Below are 12,945 nucleotides of genomic sequence, written 5' to 3'. Positions count from 1 at the left end.
CTCATTACCTTTAACCCGTCTGCAGTAGATCAAGCAGACCAAACATCTACGGGGATGGAGACGACCTGAACAAACCCTTCTCTCTAGATGTAGTGAATTATGACGCTTTATGAATTTGCCTACTTACCAGTCATAGAACGGCTGTTTCATGGCTCCTTATTCTGTTACCTAGGGAAGAAAAGCGTACATTAAGAACATCGGCAAAGCAGCTATTTTTCTCAGAGCACACAGCTCATGGTCCAAAGTGCTAACGAGCCTGTTTTATGTTGACCCACTAAATTCTTTACACCTAATTGCATGCACACAAGTATGTCCGGAGAGAAGGTGGCAAGAGAGCGTGCGTGATCTACTCATGTCGGGATAGTTCTTATGGCACGTTTCCAACCAACGATGTTGACCCAGCCACACAAAACTCTTCATTCCAGAGTCACTAAAATAAGTCAGTCACCAATGAATGGGCACCCATCCCATAGCTGTATCAGGCCTACTGTACATATGGTCCTCTACACATGGTGCTTAACCGAAACCTTCTATCTTAATAGACACCATGGTGAACAGCAAGAACCTATGGTCATGACAGCCAAACTTGTCTGGCAAGGGAGGGCATGTTCCACAGCCGTAATTATGATTTTTTTTCTAGGAAATCTATGTTTATTAGAGACATGCTATTTTTTTGTTTATTTTATTGAGGTCACATTGGCTTATAACGTTGTGTATGTTTCAGGAATACACTATTATATTTGAGTTTTTGTAGAGACTGCCTCGTGCTCACCACCAATAGTCTAGTTTTTAACTGTCACCATACATATGTGCTACTTTATCCCTTTTGCGCTTCCCCCACTCCCTTCCCCTCTGGTAACCAGTAATCTATTCTCCTTAACTATGTGTTTGTTTATCTTCCACATGTGAGTGAAATCATACAGTATTTGTCTGTCTCTGTCTGACATTTTACTTAACATAATACCCTCAAGGTCCACCCATGTTGCTGAAAACGGCACCATTTTGTCTTTTTTAGGGCTGAGTAGTACTCCATTGTGCATATATACCACATCTGCTTTATCCTTTCATCCGTTGATGGGCACTTGGGTTGCTTCCACATCTTGCCTATTGTGAATAATGCTGTGATGAACATAGGGGTGCATAAGTCCTTTTGAATTGTTGATTTCATGTCCTTTGATTAATAACCCAGCGGTAGAATAGCTGGATCGTATGGTATTTTCTATTTTCAGATTTTGAAAGAAACCTCCATACTGTTTTCCACAGTGGCTGCACCAGTTTGCATTCCCACCAGCAGGGTATGCGGGTTCCCTTTTCTCCACATCCTCTCCGACATTTGTTCTTTTTTGTCTTGGTAATTACAGCCATTCTGACAGGTGTAAGGTGATATCTCATCACAGTTTTGATTTGCATTTCCCTGATGATTAGTGCTGTGGAACACCTTTTCCTGTGCCTGTTGGCCATCTGTATATCTTCTTTGGAAAAGTGTCTGCTCACGTCCTCAGCCCATTTTTTGATTGGGTTGTCTGTTTTTTTGTTGTTGAGTTGTATGAGTTCTTTATATATTTTGGAAATTAACCCCTTGTTGGATAGGTAATTTGCAAATATTTTTTTGCCACTGATGAATTGTCTTTTCCTTTTTATGACCTTTTATAACAGTCCAAAAAGTAGCACAGTCTGGTGTCCCCCTGCCTAGGACCCTCAAATTGCTCTAAATCAGTGAGGTTTTGTAGGCTCCCCACAAGACAAATGATATATAATAAAGATTAATGACATCGCCATACAATTTATAGGGCTTTCTCATTCCCAGGGCATTTCCACACACAAACGTTCCCACTGGATCCTCAAAATATCTCACCTTGCTTGCCTCAAAGGGTTAATGACAGCTCTCCCGTTTTATGGGAGAGGGAGCTGGCGATCACAGAATTTAAAACACTTTCACAGGCTGGTAGATTGAAGATCTGGGATTCAAGATGAAGTCTCTGACCCTCAGTCATATGTGTGTGTGTGTGTGTGTGTGCGCGCCCAATTTCCAGGGCCATCTTCTTTTCTTAGACCTCCAGTAAGGCTCTCAAATGTGCCAACTCCAGATGCTCACTTCCTGGGGGACATTTGATGAAGCCCACATCCCACCTTTGGGTGGTGGCCCATTCTCTCTGCCCCACAGTCAACACTTCTGCATTTGATTTGATTCCACGATGACATCCTGAGTAGCCATATCTATTTTTCATGTCTCCAACTCCACTGCCTAACACATTCCATGGCCTTCCAGTAAATGCACAAATCCTCAGGAATCGAGCATTTCCCAAGAGCCGGGTGAGTGAGGCAAGTAAGAAAGGTGCTTTTTTATCCACTAATCATAGCTGTTTCCACCCTAATTTCGTAAGTCTCTCTCCAACCCAAGATTGGCAAGAGTCACAACGGATGGTCCCAGCCATCCGTTTGCCTCAAAGTATTGTATTTATCAATTCCAGATTTTAAGGACTATCAAGGTCCTTCCTACCAGGGAGCTCCTCCAGACCCATCTTCAGTCCCGCCCCCATTCCTTCTCATTGGTCCGGCATATTTGACCTTCTGGAGACACAGTGATGCATCGTTTAATGACGGGGGTATGCTCTGAGAAATGGGTCACTAGGCAATTTTGTTGTTGTGTGAAGATCACAGAGTGTATTTACACAAACGTAGATGGTATAGCCTCCTACACACCTAGAGTAAATGGTAGTAATCTACGGGACCACCATCGTTTACTCCATGTATCGTTGACCCAAACGCCATGATGCTTCGCATGACTGTATACGAATGCGTGAGGCTGGCATCATACGCAAATGTGGTTTTACAAATTGGTTTTATTTTCCAGCTGTCTTTAAATAGGTGCTCCAAATCACCTGCTTAGTCAGGAAGCAGCCCTCAGAAAACTCTAAGAAAGACCAGGAAACTCATCAGCCGATACAAGAATTATATCCCCAAGTGGGTGAAACATTGCCGTGCAAATGCTCACACAGATGGTGCTTGTGCCACATCCCCTCAGAGACAGAGTCAAAATTATGGTGCCCTTGGATGGTGGAGTGGACCTTGCGAAATGATGTGGAAAAAATGTAGCTATGTGAGGTGACGGATGCGTTAACTAACCTTATTGTGGTAATCATTTTGTGACATATACATATGTCCAATTGTCACATTGTACAGCCTAAACTTACACAATGTTATATGGCAAGTCTATCTCAATAAAGCTGCAAAAAAAACTTAAAAAAATAGTGCATATTTTAATGTTTTCATCTTTAGAGATTAACTCCCAATGATGCAGAAGTAGCAAAATTTATCAGTCATGGACACCTTAGTGAGACAGAGGCTGTTGAATATAGTCATGCAGCACATAATGATGCTTCAGTCAACAGCAGACCACATCTACGATGGTGGTCCTATAGGATTGGCACCATGTAGCCTAGACGTGGAGTAGACTATATCATCTGGGTTTGCGTAAGTACATGCTATGATGTTCGCACAACGACAGGATCAGCTAACAACACATTGCTCAGAATGTGTCCCCATCGTTAAGTGAGGCATGACTGCACTTATACTGAGGAACCTGTGAATGTGGGTTTATTTGGAAGCAGGGTCTTTGCAGGTGTGATGAAGGGAAGGATGGAGAGGAGGGCTTCCTGGAGGAGGCGGCCCTGAATCAAGGATGGAGAGGAGGGCTTCCTGGAGGAGGCGGCCCTGAATCCAGGATGGAGAGGAGGGCTTCCTGGAGGAGGCGGCCCTGAATCCAGTGACAGCGTCCTCCTCAGAGACAGAAGAGGAGACGCAGACGCAGAGGAGCAGCCCCGTGAGGACGGAGGCAGAGACGGGAGGGAGGCGGCCACCAGCCCAGGGACCCTGGAGCCCCGGACGCTGGAAGAGGCAGGAGGGACCCTCCCCTGGAGCCTCCAGAGGGAGAGCGGCCCTGCGACGCCCCTTCATCTCAGACTCTCGGTCTCCAGCACTGGGAAAGGATGAATTCCTGTGGTTTTAAGCTCCCAATTTATGGTAATTTGTTACAGCTGCCCCAGGAAACAAATATAAGTAATTTAAAAAACCTTCTACATAACAAGAGATCCTATCAGCAAAGCAAAACATAGGCATGCTCAAGGAAGGAGAAAACTATCTGCAATATTTTCAATAAATAAATTAGAAAAGGAAGAAAAATCCAACAGAAAAATTAGACATAGGACATCAATTGGCAATTCACAGAAGTCACAAAAATGATGGATAAGCACATAAAAATCTGCTCAGCCTCCTCAGCAACCAGAAAAAGGTAAATTTTAAGGACAATGGAGCATTTGTACTCGTTCCCCCGAGACAGACACCAGCCTCGGGGTGGGGCTGGGGGGGCGAAAAGGCAAGAGAGAGGATGCTTGTTGCAACGTTGTTTTTAAATAGAGACAAATAGAAACCAACTGACAAGCCCGTTCTAAAGAGGAATGGCTTCAATAAACTGGGATATATTCGTACTGCAGAATTCTGTGCTATCCCCTTTAAAATAAGGAGAATGCACTCCTTGATGCCCTGGGTCTCTTTGATGGTAGAGCCGTGTAATTCCGTAATGCATGCCCCGACGGAAGCTGAAACCCAAACGGTGATTACTTTTACGGGACCTTTCATCCAAGGTGTAGTCAAGCTACCCGGGCCGTGTCTCCTTCAGCTTTGCCACTTCTCCATGAGGAAGGACGGCTAATAATATCACCAGCCCCACTTTTCCGTGGATAAAATGGGCTTCCGGAGCGGGGTGTAGCTTCCAGTCAAACTAATAAATCCAAACACAACCTCTCCATTAATTAAAATATCCATTAACTAAGATATTCATACACTACAATACGGTAGCCATGAAAACCAGTCTCGGAAGTTCTCCCAACAAGAGAGAACTCCTTCCTTCCCTTACTCACCTGAAAATGTGCAATTATATACGAACCCACAGTCTACTTGCAGAGCGGATGCCGAAAAATGGCTTCGGGCCCAGTGTGACCCCCAAGTTATCTTGATGGAAATGGTCAGCCTTCAGATGAGTGAGTCTCAGACATCATTACAACCCAGGGAAAATTCAGCAAAACTCAGCACTTCATACCTTATATAAATGCTTTCTTTTTCCCAAAGATTAGCCCCTGAGCTAACATCTGCTGCCAATCTGCTTCTTTTTTTTTTTTTTTTTTTTCTCCCCAAAGCCTACCCAGTGCATAGTTGTATATTCTAGTTGTAGGTCCTTCTGGCTCTGCTATGTGGCACGCCGCCTCAGCATGGCCTGACCAGTGCCATGTCTACACCCAGGATCCAAAGCTGTGAAACCCTGGACCGCTGAAGAGGAGCGCCCGAACTTAACCACTCGGCCACGGGGCCGGCCCTAGCATTTCATACCTTAAAGTGAAGAAATACAATGGATCATATTTCCCACGTAAGCCTGTCCTTCCTTCCTTGGCTGTGTGCTCAGAACCAAAGCCCGGAAGGGGGCGGTGTCAGTAAAGGCAAGAGGTAAAAACTCCACGTTGTCTACGTGACCTGAGGCTGAGAGGCACACTCGGAGAGTCGGGCAAATGTTCTCGACCAGGCTTTCTCAACCTCACACCTGGAGCATTTGGGGCTGGACCACGCTCTGTGGTGGGGCATCCTGTGCACTGCAGGATGTCGAGCGGCATCCTGGTCTCCACCCGCCAGATGCCAGGAGCACCCTCCGCCTCCAACACTGATAACCAAAAAACGTCCCCAGACGTCACCAAAGGTCCCCCAGCAGACGAAACCACCCTCTCCCCACAGTGAAATCCACTGAACTAGACTAACGGGAAATTATCTTCTTGCGTGCTATCTCCCGCTATTTTTCAACGGTGCGAGATTCTGATTTTTCTCCTTCACAGAGTTGTTGATTTAGAATATAAGCCTGCAATTCCCTTCTTTTTAAAAATTTAAATGTATTAATAATTCAAATTTAGACAGCGGCATCTTCATTACTTTGTTTTCCTAATTTCCTACCGGAAGGAATGTAATAAGCTGGCTTAGAGCTTTATCATGTGGGTCCTCATGGAGGCAAGAGATTTCCGAGGAGATTCCCATAAATTCCCAAACTTTCCCCAAGTTGCCCGACGTTGACTGAGTCTTGGAACATCATTATCATAAAATATAAAGGAAAATACTCAACAATATGGAAAACTTTAAATACATTTGTTATTAAAAAACATTCTTTTTTTTCTAGCAATTAATATAAAGCTGGTTTTTCCATTGGATGACATAGACCCCGCCCCTCCACTATTTACTTTTCAGTAAGAAAAACTCGACTAGTAAAAAAAATTAAATTACAGCCATTATGAAGGAAATTTAGAGAGCAAAAGCCCAGTCTCTAAAGGAGCAAAATTATTGTGCTATGTGTTAACCTTTGATTTTCAACGTTCAGTATTCATTGCGATGTATGAATTGCATAAGCCAATTCAGGGATTGTAACAGATACCCTCCAAAAAAGGAAAAGACAAATTTTGAAGTTCCCAAACTTACCTGTACAGACGTTATCATCTTGTGACCAAGCAAATGTCACCCGACTGCATGATCTTTGATTGGTCTACACTCTTAAACACAGAAAACCCACTACGGAAAATAATATTTGACACCCCGAGTGTCCTCTCACAGATGAATGGATAAACCCACTCTGGGACAACCAGAATTCACAGAATATTACTCAGCAACAACAAGGAATAAGCTATTGATACAGACAACAACAATCATCAATCCCAAAATGACGATGCCCAGTGAAAGAAGCCACACAAACGAGTCAATACCACAGGGTCCCATTTGTATAAAATTCCAGAAAATGTTCCAAAAAAAAAAAAAAAGAGCGAGAAAGAAGATTTTTATAAAAGGACTGCTCAGCTATTTACTCTCAATCCCACGGACCATTTAAAAATTTAAACACACCCAACCAGAATCATAGTAAACCTGACACATTTTACTTACGGGAAACGAGTCGTTTCTGGAGCTCCTACATTGGTGGACTCTGGTCTCGCAAGTTCCTGCCACAGCTCAAACTTGCCATCCTCATCCTTATAATTAAATGTTTATTAAGCACCAAGGTCGGGCACCGCTCGGGTCTGTCAATTATTTTTATATTTAAACATAACCTACGGTGACAGCTGTCACATAATTATTTAGGAATCCTTCACCTCCACCTTTCAACTGGTAGTCAACAGACATATAATTAAGGGGATTTAATGAAATTGAAGACGTTTTCTGCCAAGATAATTTTTCTGGAGACTTCACCAAGGACTCCAGTTAGGTGTGAAAAGGAGGGGAGAGGGAACAGATGATAAGAAGATGAATTTCAGCATCTTAAACCCTGCGACATCCTTTCAAGGGTAGCTTTCATCTTCTGGCCTAAACGCGTGCCCCTTAGAAACACTGCACCATTAAGCCTCAAAGCAAAGGCACGTTTTTAGCTAAGTCGTCTCAAAGAGCAACGATTAATTGAAAAGAACCAGGAAAAAAATCACGGAGAAGAAGCTTTTGTGTCGGCCGTGATTGAAGCACGAAGGAGTCACCGGAAATCCAGACCTGGAGTTAAGAGTGAGATCCACGGATGTTTCCAGAAGGGAAGTCTTCGTTCCCAAACCCGAAGATCCAGTAGAAGTCTGGGCAGGGGACGTGGGAGGAACAGGGTCCAAATTAGAGCTTATCCCGGAAGGAATTTACGAAAGCGGTGTCTTACACACCTACTTGGAACCTTAGAACCCAAAATGACTCAAAACCAAAACACACAATGGTTTGGTTTCAGTGCAGCAGAAAAATACGTTTCTTGGGACCCTCTCAATCCAGAGCATGCACTGTGAAAGGCAGCTGAGGGTTTCTTCCTGCCATTTCTCAGCTGCAAAGAACAATCACCAGCCCTCCAGGGTTCCCGCATCAAGCCTACCTTGTGCCAAGCACTTTGTGTGTAACCTCCAGCCACTCCAATGGTGGCATTGGGCACACATGTACCATCCCACCAATGATGAAATAGAGAAACAGAGAGGTTCTGCAACCTCTTCAAAGTCACACAGCTGGAAAGTGCCATCCAAGATTCTTCTGTTATCGGCCTACCACACAGCCTCTATGATCCAGGACCCCCAAGCTCGCAAGAGTGAGACAGAGAATGATACCACCGAGGACATTCAAGCAAGGACCGTGGGGCCATATTGCTGGAATTCACCCACTGAAAACTGAAGTTATGTGGAAAGATTCCCCCAGTTTTGATCATTTGCGAGATTCTCCCTCTGCCACACAATGAAACTCTGATCCCCAACGCATAGAGTGTGTCCAGATGGACGGCGGGATCTGCAGATTTCGGAGAAAGGTGACGTCCGTTGGTGAAGATTAGACCCACGGCCTTCCAATGCCGCTCAAAGGAAGGATGCCCTGGCCTGTTTGTTAAAGGAAGAAATCAAATGCAACCTTCTCTTCTCTCGGGGGAATCCAGACGGCGGGTTACACGGTTAAGTGGACAGGTTCACGTCCATCACTGCCAGGGCTCAAACCACTTACTAGAAAAGGGATTTGGGGCAGGTGACAAACTCTACTTTATATGTTCTAAAACACACATTTGTATCCCCATGTTCTTTTTTCATTTTGTTACAGTAGTAAAAATACACAAACCACAAAATTCACCATTGTGATCATCGTAAAGCATGCAATTCAATGGGTTTTACTTCAAAGGGTTTTAGTCTAAGAAGGTTGGGCAACCGTCATCTCTATCTAATTCCAGAACATTTTCATCACCCCAAAAGGAGACCTGGTACCTATTAAGTATCATTCCTCATCCTTTCCCCCACCTCCAGTCCCCAGCAACCACGAAGAGACTTTCCCAACCACAAATCTCTAGGGACTGGTCTGTTCTGGACATTTCACATAAATGGAATCATGTACTGTCTGGCTTCTCTCACTGAGCATGACGTGTTCAAGGTTCGTCCACATTATAGACGTGTCAGCGCTTCCCTCCTTTTCGTGGGTGCATAATATTCCGCGGTGCAGATGGACCACAAAATTAACTCCAAATAGATCCAAGACTTAACTAAAAGAGCTAAAAATGACAAGACGCTTACAAGAAAACATTGGGGCAAATCTTCACGATGTGGGATTTGGCAGTGATTTCTTAGATATGGCACCAAAGACACAAGCAATAAAAGAAAAATAGATAAACTGTACCAAAAACAAAAACTCGTGTGTATCAAAGGACACTATCAAGAGTGAAAAGACAGCACCCAGCACGGGAGGAAATATTTGCAAAGCCCCGACGTGTTAACGTTTCTGAACTCTGGATGCACGTTACAACACCCGTCAGCCAGGTGGCAGTCACAACCTAGCTGTGTGGAAACTTTCTTTTGACACACACCTTCCGGCAAGATAGGGAAAGTGCGGGCGAGTTGCCTGAACAATTCATGGAATGTTCACCATCCTCATTATCGCAGTTTTTCCAGTTTGTCTCTTGTTTCAGAAAGCTCCATCAAAAGGCTCCCGCTGAGCTCCAAGTAAATTCCAATCTACCTTCTTCGGGATCCTCACTAGCTTAGGGCTGCGATGGAGTCACATAAACAAGGCAAGCCTAAGTGAGCTCTTCTCCTGTCTCCAAATACCCGCTCATTTTCTGGAGGAATCTTTTGGGGGCCAATCATTTGCTTGTAAATACGTCTGCTCGAGAACCCTGAGTTCCTTTTGTGCACCAGGTTTCCCTGTGACCTGATGTCTTTCTCCATTTCCAATCTATCCAGGCACCCTATCTGCAGATGAGCCCGTCCCTAATGATGGGGACCCCTATGACCACTGCTTCCATCCACACAACGTCTTTTTTATTCATGCGTTGTAGGTTGAATGGTTCTCCCCTCAAAAAAGCGTGTGTGGAAGTCCTCACCTCCAGTACCTATGCCCGTGACCTGACTTGAACCTTACAGGATCTTGAAATACTGGAGTAGAGGGGTCCCTAAGTCCTACGACAGGTGTCCTTTTGGAAGAGGAGGCAGAGACACATACAGAGGGATGATATTTATGTGAAGACGGAAGCAAAGACTGGAGTGATGTCCACAAGCCAAGCAAAGGTAAGGACTGTCCACTGCCACCAGACACTGGAATATGCAAGGACGGGTTTCCCCCTTAGAGCCTCTAGAAGATTCCAACCCTACTGACCCCTTGATTGCAGACGTCTAGCCTCCAGAACCGAAAGGCAATAATTTTTGGTTGTCTTAGGCCACCCACTTTGAGGCATTTTGTTCCACCAGCCCAGGCGATGTTTTCTCACACTCCGCCGGCGTCCGCTGGGTACCACAGCAGCTTCTGCAGTCGAGTGAGGATGCGGGAAGCCAGCTGCCCCATCGCCTCCTCCTGGCACCTCCCGACTCCCTCCTTTAGCTTGAGCAGCCGTGTCTGCCCAGCCCACGATTCCCGTAGATTCCTGGTTATCACACCCCGTCTAAGAATGCCCGAATGAATCCATTTTAAAGATTTGACTTTACAAAAGTGATGGGAGTTTGATGGAGCTGAAGAAGCCGACAAGGGAGAGGCATCAATGGACACAGATAAGGACAGACCCCCGGAAAAGTCTGCTCGCTCTCTCTAGGAAAAGGACCTGGAAAGACACAGCCTCACAAGATGGGAAACATTGAGACAAAGACTGCGTTACCTGAGCCAACCACCATAGAAAAGCCGACGGGCCGGCCGGGGGAGGATAACGTTTGTCTGCAAAGGAGCAAGAAGGAACATTCTAGGGAGATGAGAACGTTCCAGATCTCGTTTGTGGTGGTGGTTATGTAAGTGGATGCATTGATTGAATCTTACTGAACTATGGGCTTAAAATGGGTACATTTTATGGTATATGTTGCATATTTATTGTATACATTTACTGTGTATATTGTGTATTTATCGTATACAAACTATCCTTCAATAAAATCGATTTAAAAATAAGCACAACCAGAAGGACCCACAACTAGAATTTACAACTATGTACTGGGGGACTTTGGGGAGAAGAAGAAGAAGAAAAAAAAAACATATATTAAATAAAATTAAAATAAGACTCCGAGCATCCTTAAACGAAGAAAACCTGTTTAATTGGGTTTCTCAAGCTTACTAGAGAATATACACATCTATATAAAATATTCTACTTACTGGAGAATAGATACAAATAAAATGTATATATAATACATATTATGTATTCTTATGCGTATGAGATATATATATAAATAAAAACGTTAGATGATTAAACTGTTACCTATAATCAGTTTTCAGAAAGTCCCAACCTATAGGGTGACACGTGACAACTGTCAGATTTCATTAGGTTTAAGAAGTCCCAAATTGAAGAAGTTGGTTGCAATATATGATTCTTCTCTTACTATGGCTTTTTTCCTCCCCAAATCAAAAAGTTCGATCAACGTACACAAAAACTTCATTTTTCCCCTTATTGGAAGTAAAAATTCAAAAAAACAGTCTCCCCAGAGCCATCTAAGAAGTAGAGCTATTTAATGCTACAAATGTCACTATAAAAATTAGCTATGGATATAAACTACTGTGTGTATATATACGTGTGTGTATACATGTGTATGCGTGTGCATATGTATACATGTGTGTGTATGGATACATATGTATATGTGCACATATGTACATGTGTGTGCCTGTTTATAGATTTGCATGTATGTGTACGGTATGTATATGCGTGTGCACACGTGTGAGTGTGTGTATACACTCCTGGGAAAAGCACGCTGCAGGACAAAGTTGAACCAGGTTTTAGCGCCATTACCCAGCTGTTCGCAAGCCCGGCTGGGCACAACAGACTAGAAAGATTTTCTTAAAAAGCAGCGTCTTGAGGCCGACCCTCAATCTCCCAGTTCAGAAAAGCTGGGAGGGAGAGTTGAAACCTCTGATTTAAAAAAGTGCGTCAGGCAAGGCAGGTGCAGAGCCAAGCTGGAGAAACCCCAATTTCAAGTTTCCTACAGCCAGGGGTACAGATCCCATTTTTTTTAAAAAGTCACAGAATGCATCTCTATGAGGTGTCCTTTCTGGTTTCTAACCGGGATGGCTCAGCGGACTTCTCCTCTTCCCAATTTCCTGCTGAAAAAGACAGGAATGGGAACTTATCTGGATGAAACGCCAGGGTTTGACCTGACAGCTGTCAGTCTTCCTGTTTTTTCAGTGTAATGAGCTTGGGTCCCTTCTCCTCTCCTCTGATGATACCTTTCACTCCATTTTTTGAAGCTGCCATTAATAGGATTGAAGCACTTTTTTCTCTTAAGATTTATGATAAGTTTAAGAAACATATAGTTATTTAAAACCAGAAGCAAACACGTCCGGTATCCTCTCACAGCTTCACAAAGGGACGGCGGCTTAAAATCCCAAACAGATTAGAAGGGTCCATAATTAAAAGATTAAACATTAAGGGCAAAATTTTACTAAGACCTGTTGTCCTAGGTTCAAAAGAGATGTTGGTGGTTGAGATGAGAAGCACCTTTTTATAGATTATTTTTAAAATAACCAACATACACAAGACATTTGCTCCTGTGAACAAACCATCGATTTTACCCTGATGGGCCTGTTTGCTTTTCTCTTCATAACCTCCAAGCTGAAGTCACTATTTCAGGAACGCGAATTTCCAGATTGTCTTCTTGTGCGTGACCTCTAGGAAACTTTCACATTATCCGTGAAAACGTCCGCCTGTGAAAGGAAAAGGGAAGGTGGTGGCCCGCTGGAGAAAGTGAATTCTTATCCGCAAGGAGTCATTCCCTTTAAACAAGGTAGGAGGGATTTAATAAATGTGCAATAGAAGAAGCAGGAAGAGGAGGAGGCAGCGACATTCAGTAACGTGTAGAACCATTTTTGGTCATCACAATTTGGAGCATCTGGCGGGTGGAGCCCAGGGATGCTGCTCAACACCCTACATTGCCCGGACGCCCCTCCAGTAAAGAACTACCTGACCCCAAATAT

The 12,945-nt window shown here is 43.9% G+C and overlaps 1 protein-coding gene across 7 annotated transcripts in view; it reads right to left on the bottom strand.

Moving 5' to 3' along the window:
- ARSH (arylsulfatase family member H) overlaps positions 1 to 12,945 on the bottom strand; it is a 62,318-nt gene that overhangs the window by 26,716 nt on the left and 22,657 nt on the right. For 5 of the 7 annotated variants that reach the window (XM_070603597.1, XM_070603592.1, XM_070603593.1 and 2 more), the window contains one exon: positions 128 to 168. In XM_070603597.1, the coding sequence (XP_070459698.1) occupies positions 128 to 150 (23 nt within the window). In that variant the 5' untranslated portion in view covers positions 151 to 168. Of the gene's footprint in view, positions 1 to 127; positions 169 to 4,919; positions 5,046 to 6,966; positions 7,058 to 12,945 lie in introns of those variants that run through there. The other 2 variants (XM_070603596.1, XM_070603595.1) reach the window with 2 other exon arrangements.

This window comes from Equus przewalskii, chromosome X (genome assembly GCF_037783145.1).
Source record: "Equus przewalskii isolate Varuska chromosome X, EquPr2, whole genome shotgun sequence".
Taxonomy (NCBI): Eukaryota; Metazoa; Chordata; class Mammalia; order Perissodactyla; family Equidae; genus Equus; species Equus przewalskii.
The sequence above is the reverse complement of the archived record's forward strand: the minus strand, read 5'-3'. Positions and strand labels throughout refer to the sequence as shown.